The sequence below is a fragment of the Globicephala melas genome, chromosome 15, assembly GCF_963455315.2.
Source record: "Globicephala melas chromosome 15, mGloMel1.2, whole genome shotgun sequence".
Classification (NCBI taxonomy): Eukaryota; Metazoa; Chordata; class Mammalia; order Artiodactyla; family Delphinidae; genus Globicephala; species Globicephala melas.
In genome coordinates this window covers 44,074,225-44,086,385 of record NC_083328.1, presented here as the reverse complement: position 1 = coordinate 44,086,385, position 12,161 = coordinate 44,074,225, and the positions used below count along the sequence as shown (strand labels likewise).

Sequence of the window (12,161 nt, the reverse complement as noted above, 5' to 3'; positions counted from 1 at the left end):
GGACACGAGTTTGATCCCTGGTCCGGGAAGATTCCACATGCTGCGGAGCCACTAAGCCTGTGTGCCACAACTACTGAGCCTGTGCTCTAGAGCCCGCGAGCCACAACTACAGAGCTCGTAGCCCCCGCTACTCTTAGTACTCTATCAATAGTTGATGAGTTTTGGCAGTTGTATAAGTTGTGTGAGAGTCATAATCAAGGTATAGAGCGTTCTGTCACCCCTCAAAGACAAGAGCTGCCTTGTGCCCCTTTGCAGTCAGTCTATCCCCCCATCCCGACCCCAGGCAGCCACCCATCTGCTTTCTGTCACTGCGACTGTGCCCTGTCTAGGATGCTTTTGAGATTCATCTCTGTTGCGTGGATCAGTTTGTTCCGCCAGTGGATGGGCATTTGGGTTCTTTCCAGTTTGGGGCCATTAGGAATAAAGTGGCTGTGAATATTCACGTACAAGTCTGTGTTGGACATACGTTCTGTTAGAAGAAGATTTCAAGCAGAGGAGTGACATTTGATTACTTTTGAAAGCTTTTTATTTTGAAAAATTTTCTGATTTATATAAAAGCCGAAATAGTACGCAGAGCTCCCATACATATTTTTGAACTGTCGAGGAGAAATTTCCCCCTCTACCCCTCCTGAGTTCTTGTGGCTGGACTAATAATGAAATTGATACAAAACAGATAACGGGGGAAAAAAAATTTTAATTCATGCAGACAGAGGTCTCATAGAAATGAGACCTAAGTAGTGGCCAAAGCAGGCAGCTTTTATACCTTCTAGAGAAAGAATAAACTAGAGATGAAGTGACACGGCAAAGAATCTTAGGTTTGGGGTGCTCAATTAGTGAAGAATCTGAACAGTTCGACCCTGAGGTAGTAAAGGAGTAACAAGGCTTGTTTATACAAGCTTCTTGACCTGAATTCCCTATCTCTGGTGAAAGGGGTGTCCTACCTCTAGATGCAGGGGGTGCATCTTTCACATGAGAGGTTTATTTCCTGCTTTCTGGTTGGCAGAAAGGAGGGTCAGGGTGTCACTTTTGCATTGGCGGTTCCTTAAGTAACTAATTCAAAATAATCAATATACCTTATTTCGGGGAGGCCCACCCTGAGCCCTAGCAGAACCATTTGACAGTGTGTTGACCTGATCGCTTGTTACCCCCTTAAAAACTTCAGTGTGAATTTCCTAAGTACAAGACCACTCTTCCACATAACTTCTAGATGACCAGCAACATCAAGGAATAACATTCATCCAATTTATTTTTTTGTATTTTATTATATTTTATTTTTGGCTGTGTTGGGTCTTCGTTGCTGCGCGGGCTTTCTCTAGTTGTGGCAAGTGGGGGCTACTCTTTGTTGCGGTGCGCAGGCTTCTCATTGCGGTGGCTTCTCTTGTTGCAGCACATGGGCTCAGTAATTGCGGCACATGGGCTCAGTAGTTGCGGCATGCAGGCGCTAGGGTGTGCAGGCTTCAGTAGTTGTGGCACACGGGCTTAGTTGCTCCATGGCATGTGCGATCTTCCCAGACCAGGGATCGAACCCGTGTCCCCTGCATTGGCAGGTGGATTCGTAACCACTGTGCCACCACGGAAGTCCCCATCCTATTGATTGATGTCCCAATCATGACCCGAGAATCCAATCCAGGATCATGTGTTGAGTGTAGTTGTCATGTCTCTTTAGTCTCCTGTCAGTTCCTCAGCCTGTCCTAACCTTTTATACTAAAAATAATGAATTTGCAACAGTACCTCTGATTGCAACCCAATAGCACTGAGTTTATTCTAGCCTTTCCCCTCTCCTTACTTGTAACTTATTCTTCTCGAGGCCCATTAATCTCCATGTATTTAGTAACTATATTTTGAAAAAGATTCGATCAAACTAGGATCTTCTGACCATCCTTAACTTACTGATCTGTGGGAGTTGCACGGAGGGTCTAGAGGAAGCAGATGTTGTTATCCATTAAATATAGCAGTTTTCAACTTGAATTTAACTTTCAACTTTGGCTGCATATTAGAATCATCTGGGAGATATTTTCAAATACCCATCCCTAACCTACACCCCAGATAAATTAAATCCCAATCTCTAGGGGTGAAACCCAGTCGTCAATATTTCTTAAGCTCCCCGATTGAGTCCAACGTGAGTCAAAGTTAAGAACTAACAAAGCAGATTTCTACCTTTATGAAGTGGCTTATATGATTAGATTATTAGTTCAAATTATATTTTTCAAAGGTAGTCTATAGAAGATAGCGTCAAAATGGAAACTATTCGGAGAGTCTCACATCTCCATTTTAAACTTAAAGGCCTAAAGTATTTTGTTTGGGTACTTAACAGGCATTTTGTCCCTTGAAAATGTTGTATCCAGCAAAGACCTGATGACGAATGTGAAATCCTGGCTAAAAATTTGTGCTGTATTTGATTTGCCCTCGAGCAGCACTTCTCAAACTTTAATGTTCATACGAATCACTTGTATCTTGTTAAAAAGTCGATTCCGATTTAGCAGGACTGGGCTGGGGTCTGAGAGACTTTATGAAGTGATGCTAAAGTTGCTGGTCTGGAGACCATGCTTTGATGGCAGGACCCCAGCATCTCTGCCCTAATCATTTAGTCAATGAGTCTTAATTTGAGGGGTGTAATGAACATCTCTTTAGGCCTGATAAAACCTAGGGACTTTGCCCAGAAAAAAAGAGTACTCATGCATGTATACACCTAAGCATTTAATTTCGGGGATCATGCATTCATTCAATGAATACCTATTTACGAGTACCGAGTATTTTTCTGGGTGCTAAAGATAGAGCAGTGGACGTCCCCACCTCGTGGAGTTTTCATTGTGGTGTCAGGGGGACAAATCACCAAGTAAGTAAACAAGGCATGCCAGGTAGTGAAATGTGCATCAGAACAGTGACCACTGGTCAAGTGATGGATGGATTGGGTTGCGGGAGTGCGGGACTGGCTCTGTTAAACTGGTCTGTCGGTGGAGACATCTTGACTATCAGAGAGCAGAAGACCAGTATCTGGAGGAAAAGTATCCCAGGCAATAAGCTTAGAGGGCCTAAAGGAGAAATGAGCTTTGCATTTTCAAGTGGCTGGTGTGCCGGGAACAGAGCCCTCTAAGCTTATCCCAGGCAATAAGCTTAGAGGGCCTAAAGGGGAAATGAGCTTTGCATTTTCAAGTGGCTGGTGTGAGGGGGAGTGACAGAAGGTGACCTCAGAGGGGCGGAGGGGCCAGATCATGCAGGGCCTTGTACGTCAAGGCGAGGAGGCTGTTTCCACCCCGTCCACTTGTCCAAGCCTTTTTTTTTTTTTTTTTTTTGCCGTACGCGGGCCTCTCACTGTTGTGGCCTCTCCTGTTGCGGAGCACAGGCTCCGGATGCACAGGCTCAGCGGCCATGGCTCACGGGCCCAGCCGCTCCACGGCATGTGGGATCTTCCTGGACTGGGGCACGAACCTGTGTCTCCTGCATCGGCAGGCAGACTCTCAACCACTGCGCCACCAGGGAAGCCCAAGCCTATTTTTATTTTATTTATTAATTTTTAAAATAAATTTATTTATTTATTTTTGGCTGCGTTGTGTCTTCATTGCTGTGCGTGGGCTCCTCATTGCAGTGACCTGTCTTGCCACAGAGCATGGGCTCCAGGCATGCTGGCTTCAGTAGTTGTGGCTCACGGGCTCTAGAGCACAGGCTCAGTAGTTGTGGCGCAAGGGCTTAGTATCTCCGCGGCACGCGGGATTTTCCCGAACCAGGGCTCAAACCCATATCCCCTGCATTGGCAGGTGGATTCTTAACCACTGCGCCACCAGGGAAGTCCCTGTAAAAGCCCATTTTTAGACCCTAAAGGAACCACAGCCTCCACTTTAAGAACCCCAGACTGAGAAGCTAATTTAGGAACTAAAGGAAAAAAAAATGTCTTTTGGGGATTAAAGGCTCAAAGAATCTATCTGAAAATCCAGAAGCAGGAGGGAAGTAAGCTCAGGGCAGAGCCCTTCTCTGGACCCTCCGAATGTGCTGTGGTAACTCGAGTGTGCTACCGGCCACGACAGCTTGCTGAGTTATTCTAAGTTTAAATTCCTATTTGTGAGCAAAATTTTACAAAGAGGCCTCTAGTCTTCACCTGGTCTCTGCCTACTGCAGAATGCTGGGACGTACCAGGCCTGCCCAGGATGCACTCAGAAGGCTTGGCATCTCTTTTCTTAGTTCTCCACCTTCAAATGGCCCATGATGGCTTTGTGTCAGCATCAGCTTAGTTGTCTAAGTTGTTGTGACAGCTCAGACGTGTCTGTATTCAACGTTTCACTCTGCTTTGGGGACCTGCCTAGGGTGTGGCCATCTGAGTTTGCGCAGTCTTCATTTCTGAAAGTGCCTCTTAAACGGCAATTGTCTTTTGACTCTCCTGTGTTGACAGCTGGCTGGAGACTGTCGCAGTCTGTAAAACAGCTGCCTGATCAGGATAAAGAGGATTTTGATCGATGCTTTCATTTTCCGAGAGATCCTCTTAGGCCCCTAGATTATAGGAAGAAAAAATGCACTGGCATTCTGCTTTCAAAAATGATTTCTAATTCATCCCTTCCTTGAAGTGAAACAGGAAATAAAGAATTTAAAACCCCAATTCTAAGTTGATAGTGGATGCATGGAAACAGCACTGGACTACAGTCCTGCTGGCTGACCCTTGGTGTGGTTAAGAAAGGCAGCTCTGGCCTGTGCTGGGCCTCAGCTTCCTCGTCTATAATGAAGATATTGGATTTCACGAGCTTCCACATCAGGGCCAGCCGTGTAAGAGATCCTCCCTTGAAAAGAACACGCCACTCCCACCCCTACACCACACACACCCAAACGGTAAAACTTTGTTACATACACACACATCCCTAAAACAATCAAACTTTTTCATTGTACTATATTTTGCTTTACCAGTTTATCCCTTGGAAAATAGTTTTGTACCTATTTTGTAAGTTGAATGCTCGTCCCTCATTTTGTCAGGTGACAGTGTTTCGGGGGAGAGAAAAGGGTGTTCTGCTCTAAAACTTTATCAGCAACCAAGTTCGACAGGGCAGCCTGACAGGGCCTCTAGTCTAGAAATAATGAGGGGGCAGGGGGCCACCTTATGAGAGAAAAAAAATCCCAAACACCCTACGACATGCAGAAACCTATTGTCTCCTTCTCCCAATAGAAAGTAAACCCTTGGGTCCAGACCTTTTTTAATTCATGGCTGTCTCTAGTGCCTACAACAGTGCCTGGCACATAGCAGGTGTTCAGGAAATATTTGTTGACTAGATGGGGACAGGTATTAGCGCTTCAACTTTGTCCTTTTTTTTTTGGCTGCATCACGTGGCATGCAGGATCTTAATTCCCCAACCAGGGATTAAACCCTCACCCCCTGCACTGGAAGCACGGAGTCTTAACCACTGGACCACCAGGGAAGTCCCAGCGCTTCAACTTTGATGACTTGTAACTGTGCCCCTCTTCCCATGGGAAAGATGCCCTGAAGCAGGCCAGGGAGGCATGGGGGTTCGAGGAGAAACAAACCTCCAGCTTTACTCCCTCCTCTATGAGCCATGAGCGTTTTGAGACTGAATTTCAAAAATCTCCGAGAGAGGAGGTAGAAAAAAAGCCTGTTCCATTTTTCCCAGCCCACCTACCCCTTCTCCCCCCACCACCCCCCATTAGTAGGGTCTTGTTGTGTTACAGTCCATGCTTGCCCCAACAGACATGACTCCTAAGAATCCTATCATGAGTGATTTGTAAATGTAAGCATCCTTGACTTATCTATTATATAAATCCAGATGTTTATTAAATGTTTAAATCAAAATTATTTGTATTAAGGGTATAGATCTCACATCTTCAACAGTTTCCTGCAGTTAGTACATCTTTGCTCATACATTGAAAGACTATGAGGTTTGAACTAAAAACATTTTTTAAATGACTTGAAATTCTCATAGTTCTTTCAACAATGTCTTCCTGATACAGTAAACCACAGTGAAAGTGACTTTAACAATGGTGGATCATTTTGGATACAATTTCTGTGTAAAAAAGACACAGAGTTTGAGTCTCTTTGGGAAATCAGATGCTAACTAGCCCCTAGAGCCCAGTAGCTGTTATGAAAGCAGAGAAACGGTAGCCACCTCCCCATTGGCCGGGGGACTTACCCAGATGTCTGGCTTTCACATAAAAGACAGGAAGCACTGAAGTCAGTCTCCACTTCCACTCAAAGGGCAAAAGCAAAAACAGCAAAAAAGGAAGATGGCAAGACTATTGTTACTTTTCCTCCCAGGTCTTGTGGCCATATGTGCCGTGCATGGAATATTTATGGACAGACTTGCTTCCAGGAAGCTGTGTGCAGATGACGAGTGTGTCTGTAAGGACTTTTTTATGCCTTTCCTTACCTTTCTATTATATAATCAAAAAAGAAATATGCAACAATAGCATAAAATCTAATTGTACTTGTAAGTGAATTTTCTCTAATGTGCATGGGATTAGCATTGTTTCTCCTGGTCTGTGCCTTTTGTGTCTTACCATGAAGAATTCACTTGGCTAAGATTCTGCTGGGTGCTGCTTTAATACCTTAGTTATCTTCCGGAACTGAACATGAGCTATAAATTAGGAGGTATTAGTCACTCTGATTTCCTAGTTTTCTTATATGCTCTGCCTTTTTGCTGTGATAAAATCCAGGAGCCAATGATTTTTTCTTCTAGATAAACATTTCAGTGTGTTTTTCTTCCAGATACTATTTCTCTGGCCCGAGCTCAAGAAGATTACAGTGCCCCAGACTGTAGATTCATTAACGTTAAAAAAGGGCAGTGGATCTATGTTTACTCAAAGCTGGTAAAAGAAAAAGAAGCTGGAGAATTTTGGGCTGGCAGTGTAAGACGAGATTATTTAATATATATACACATCTTGACATATGTTTCTCTTAATTTTTCCTCTGTTACCTATCTGCAATGCCTTTTAATATTTAAAACTAGCTGTTAAGAACAATATAGATGCTGTGGATACCAGTGCAAAAATTCATATCTATTTGCTTTTATTGCATTTTGAAGAAACAAAGAAAATTTCATAACAAAACCAAATGTAGGTTTATTTGATGGTTTGGCAAGAAATCTAGTCAAACACATGGGGGCTTGAACATCCCAAAGAGTTTGAAACTTATTCAAAAATATTTGAGTGGATTTGCCAAGTAAAAGGCATGTGTACTGGCAGTCAGGCTACGTTTCAATATTTTTAAGGAAACTTTAACACCGTCTTTAATTCCAAAGAATCTGCTTTCTTCAGTTAAAACGTGCAGGGGTGGGCCCTAGGGAGGGATGAAGCCGGATTGATTTACTGTCCTCCACTGCAGCTGCAGCTCCAGCACCAGAGATAAATTCTCAAGTAATAAAGAATTAAATCTTAGATTCACTTGAGACCTGTTCATTTGAATTTTTAAAAATAGAGTCCTTTAAAAGTCCTTTAAAATAACAGTGTCTGTTTACCTTTTTTAAAAAGGTGCAGACTTTATTTATGGGTTCCAAAAAAGATTTCAGGCAACTCACAAGATTGCATAGAGAAATGCTAAAGTAGGGAGACCAGGAAGATTAGGCCACAAAAGAACACACACACAGTTTCTGTGGGTTGACTTCAAATCTGGGTCTGAGCCCCCCAGAATCCAGACTGAGAAGCAAAGCACTGGCAGTTATGTAACTCTCATGGATAGCAAAGAGGATGCCTGAGGGTTTCTAAAAGACGACTCACATCAGCTTTCCCCTCACTGTGACACTTCTGGGCACTCAGGTTTATGGCGATCAACCTGAGGACGAGATGGGAACTGTGGGTTATTTCCCCAGCAACGTGGTCCAGGAGCAACACGTGTACCAAGAAGCCACCAAGGAAGTTCCCACCACGGTAAGCGTCCTGGAGGTGCCAGGGAAGGACTCAGATCTCAAGGTAATAATGTAGATGTAGGCAGGTGGGAATAATGCATCATGCAACTTACAAGGTGCATCGTGCAAAGCCCCCCGACACTTTCAGTGGTGACGTCTCTAGACAACGAGATTTGGGGGAGTTTTTATACCTGCTATCAATGTTGAAAGGTTAGTGAAATTTCTCTACCAACCCCCTTTGTTTTAGATGCAAGTTATCCTGGAAAGGGCTCCATGTCACAAAGAAAGAAACCAACATAATATTAGCTGACTCTTACTGATGGGTACACTTGTTGAGTAAAGACTTGGGCTGAGAAAAAAATCAGCACCTGTATTTGACAAAATCAAAACATTCTGGAAAATTTTTGAATGCCTACTTTTGTGATAGATAGACTCTACTTATGCATGAAAAAAAATTGTACTCTTCCTAATGCCCTGGGGTCTTGTATACCCAGAACAGAAATAAAAGATCCCCTTTGAGCTACTTTGCAAGGTGGTTCTTTTGAAACGATTCTCCTGGAGCTAACGGCTGTGCAAAATAACTTCAAAACATTGCCCAACCTACACAAATGCGACTCGCTTGTCATCATGTCTTAGCACTGAGCTTGAGAGTGTCAAATAACCATAAATTAAAAGTGTATTTGAGAATCTTCACTTTAAGTAGTTTTTGACTTAAAGTAATACTTGTGTCATAGTCTTTGGGGTTCAGACTTTGCTTATTTTAAATCCAAATTTCCCTTTGATGACATATGATTTGAAATAAAGAATCTACATCTGTTTTCTGACCCTGCACGCTCAGCTCAATCTTTTTTTGCTTTTGTTTTCTTCCAGGATATTGACTTCTTCTGCGAGTAAGAAGTTAGACAAATTTGCAGATAGAAAGGAAACACCAAAAACAAAGAAAAAAGCGAAAATAACCAAAAAATACACGTCCCTAATTTCTGACTTTTGTTTCAAGGGTTTCGCTTGGGGCTGGAGATAGCAGATAAAGGGGAGGGGAGGGCGGGAGGAGAGAGGAAGGAGGGGGAAAGGGCAGGGGGGAGGGGGTGTTCTCCGAGCCTGGTCTTCCCACCCACTGGGACAGGGTGACCTTTGGCTAAGTGGATGAATTGAAAGTAGACAATTTTTTTCAGCCTAGAGAATCTTCTCTTACACAGGGATCATATAGAAGGTAGTTCATTTATAGTTATTTCTAAATAGTAATTCTTCTAAGCTCTTTGGAGCCCCATATAAACTTAGGTCATAGGTCTTTTCTTTGAACATGACGTTTTCTACTTATTTGTCTCTCTGGCCAGTTGGAGTATTATAATGTACACAAAGGGGCTATGTCATCAAGGAGTATTCTAGGATTGTTGTTACTTTTAATATTTGATGCCTTTGGGATGTGAAGCTCTTGGGGAAGAAAAAGAGCTGTTTGGACTCATAGATGTTTGGACTATGCCTCTAAATTTCTCTTTAAAAAAATGTCTCACAAATTATTTCAGTTGAATCATTTGACCTTCTAAATGATCAACTTACCTCTCCCCCAATTTTAAATAATGTTAAATTTTAATTTTCATAAATTAAAAAATTTAAATTTTAGTAAGTGGTTGTGGGATGCTTTATGAAATATTTGCAGTGGAATAGTTTCCCCTTATTATGTGCTGTTACTGGATATTATTCAATCTTCAAGTCGAAATATACAGAAAAAAAAAGTCTATGGGTTATTTTCTCCACTTCTATTTCAACTTCGAATTTCCTCTTCCTGTGCAAATTCCCCCATCAAGGGTGATGTGTTAAGAAATCTGGTGAGGGGATACAGGTTTGGTGGTCCTGATGGACCCACAAGTTTTTCTACATGTAACTGGAAATCGGCTTTGATTGTGTATTACTAATGTAATCCTTTTGATGTAGTCATGAGCTTTTGTTTGTTTACATGTAATGTAACATGTTAAAATGCCTGTACTACACTCAAAAATTTGTTCACAATTTCTGAGTTTAAAAAATTTTTTTAAAAACACTTTCACCTTGAGGAATAGAAAGTCTGGGAGGTGGGGGTTGGGAATGGGGTTTGTTTCTCAGTTTTCTGGGGTCTGAGCATCTCACAATCATGAAGAGAAGGGCATTTAGGACAAGTTGGAGGCTTGGACCCCGGAGTCATTGTCCAGCTGTGCCCATTGTGACTTTAGGTGAATATGTTTTTGCCAAACTCTGAGGGAGGTCAGTCAAATAAAATGGTACCCCACTCCCAAGAAAAAGCCCCCTAAACCCAAACCCACCTACTATTTTTTTTCTATCTCACTTTATTCCGTAAAAGATTTCATGCAACATCTAGAGCTCTCAACACAATTTTAAGCTAAGAGGCATTTATCCAACCTCTGTTTCTGCCTCTTACTTGCTGGCCCTCCATTCCAGACACCCCATCACCCCTCGAGACACCCAGCGCCCCCATTGTGCCCTCACTCTGTCCAAAGCCCCTATCTGTCTGGCTTCAGGCATCCAGCCTGGAGTGCCCCAGGCACACGGCTTCCAGCTATAGGCTCCCTCCTGGCCCAAATCTGCTCCCACCCCCAGGACTGGTCTCATGTAGGAGTTGGAGGTCATTGATTGATTTAAATCTCCTTGGGGGCTTATCTGCAGTAAAAGAATGAAAGCACTTGCAGGAACTTTAAACACCATCTTTAGGCTCTGGGAAAGCAAAATGCCATCCCTGGCCTCACCTGGAAGCTGATTAGAAAGCAGAGTCCCAGGGCCCACTGCAGACCTTCTGAATCAAAATCTGCATTTTAACAAGACCCTCAGGGATTCATGGACACATGTAGGAAGGGAAAAACTTCCTTCTACTCTTCTAGGCTCTTTGGCTGGACATAAGAGTTAAAACTGGTGTAGGAAAGATGAATAGGGGAAAAGCATACACATTTAATTCCGTGAGACTTCTGCTTATGGAAGAATAAGGAAACAATACGGGGAGTGGACATGAGTAGCGTAGACAAGTCGATTCCATGAGCCCACTTAGGGCAAGTGGGAGACTGCCTAGAGCAGGGCTACTCAGAGTGGGTACCAGCGCAGGACAAGGCCAGTACAGAAAGCCATCGAAGGCGAAAAGAGTCAGGGCATGGTGGACGCTGGCAGGCAAAAACCTGAAATCTTGCTTATGGGATGTGTGGAATTGGTGGCTCGGAAAAATTGGGTGATGAGAACAGAGCCCAGGGCACCATGGAAGAATGTGGGATATACATGTCAGTGCCGCGGTTTCCTATCTGTGCATGCCTGAGTATGGTTCTAACCTCTCGGGACCTCTGTTTTCTTGACTATAAAAGGCCTTAGGGACTTCCCTGGCGGTCCAGTAGTTAAGACTCCGTGCTTCCACTGCAGGGGGCTCAGGTTCTATCCCTGGTTGGGGAACTAAGATCCCGCATGCCATGCAGCACGGCCAAAAAATAAAAGGGGTTAATGACAACTTCGTGGCTGAGTTGTTGCAAATTTTAAATACAACGTGTGCACAGGGTCTGCACATGGTAGGACCCCTACGTGGCAGCCACTATTATCTGACCCAAGAGGGCTGCATGAGAATGGCCGTCACTCCTGGAGTTGTGCTCTAACCCTCCAGATGCTTCACTGATCAGAAACTGCAGTTCCCCATCGGACCATCTGGAACGTCTACATCAAAGATATTTGTAACATTTTCCAGATTGTGTACTTTTTCCTAGTTTCATTTTTAAAAAAAAAAATCACCTGAAATTCTCATAGTCCCAAGTCATTCCACCAGCCATTCAGGGATATGGTGTACAATATACGTGTATAATTTAGATTTGAGATCCCAGTTCTGGACACAGCCCTTCATCAACACCAGCATGTGAGGGTCACCACACCTTCTAAAGATCAACATATGTAATTTGCTCACCCATGAAACCTAGAGCCAGATGGGCTTCAGCTGTAAACTAATCGTATTTAGGCTCGGCCAAGTAGGGTTGTCTCATTTGTATATCGCCATCCTAGCAGGGGTGTGAATTACAATGCCTCTTGGGAAATCCAGCTCAGAAAGGGGGTGCCCCACCAGAGCGTGAGGACTTGGGGTCCGTACCTTGATGGCACTCGCTGTATCTGCAGAGCCGGATGCTGTCTCTCTGCTCTCTGGATGCTGGAAGTTCAGGTCTCTGGCCAGACATTTTGACCCTCACTCTGTTGAGAGCCTTGTACAAGACCCAAAGCACATGGCAGTGCAGGCAGCCACTGGGAAGAGAGAACGCCTCCTCGGATCACAACAGAGACCCAGGTGGAGACTGAGGTACTGTGGTTTCCACTCCTTCT

The 12,161-nt window shown here is 43.6% G+C and overlaps 1 protein-coding gene across 2 annotated transcripts; it reads left to right on the top strand.

Annotated features, from left to right (window-relative positions):
- Window positions 1-3,276: 3,276 nt before the first annotated feature.
- OTOR (otoraplin) lies at window positions 3,277-8,850 on the top strand. 2 transcript variants are annotated; one of them, XM_030872527.2, is made up of 4 exons: window positions 3,277-6,331; window positions 6,698-6,837; window positions 7,744-7,854; window positions 8,703-8,850. In XM_030872527.2, exons 1-4 carry the CDS (start codon window positions 6,217-6,219, stop codon window positions 8,724-8,726), a joined length of 390 nt encoding a protein of 129 aa, XP_030728387.1. In that variant the 5' UTR covers window positions 3,277-6,216; the 3' UTR covers window positions 8,727-8,850. The 2 variants fall into 2 exon arrangements, with proteins under 2 accessions (XP_030728387.1, XP_060141408.1); XM_060285425.1 differs by having other exon boundaries at window positions 7,744-8,845.
- Window positions 8,851-12,161: the final 3,311 nt, after the last annotated feature.

Bases quoted from the DNA above. Each gene is read 5' to 3' on its own strand.
- OTOR (XM_060285425.1), top strand. From the start codon at position 6,217: ATGGCAAGACTATTGTTACTTTTCCTCCCAGGTCTTGTGGCCATATGT. The intron at 6,332-6,697 runs GTAAGGACTTTT...TTTTTCTTCCAG, and splicing joins TGCAGATGACGAGTGTGTCT to ATACTATTTCTCTGGCCCGA. The intron at 6,838-7,743 runs GTAAGACGAGAT...CTGGGCACTCAG, and splicing joins GAGAATTTTGGGCTGGCAGT to GTTTATGGCGATCAACCTGA.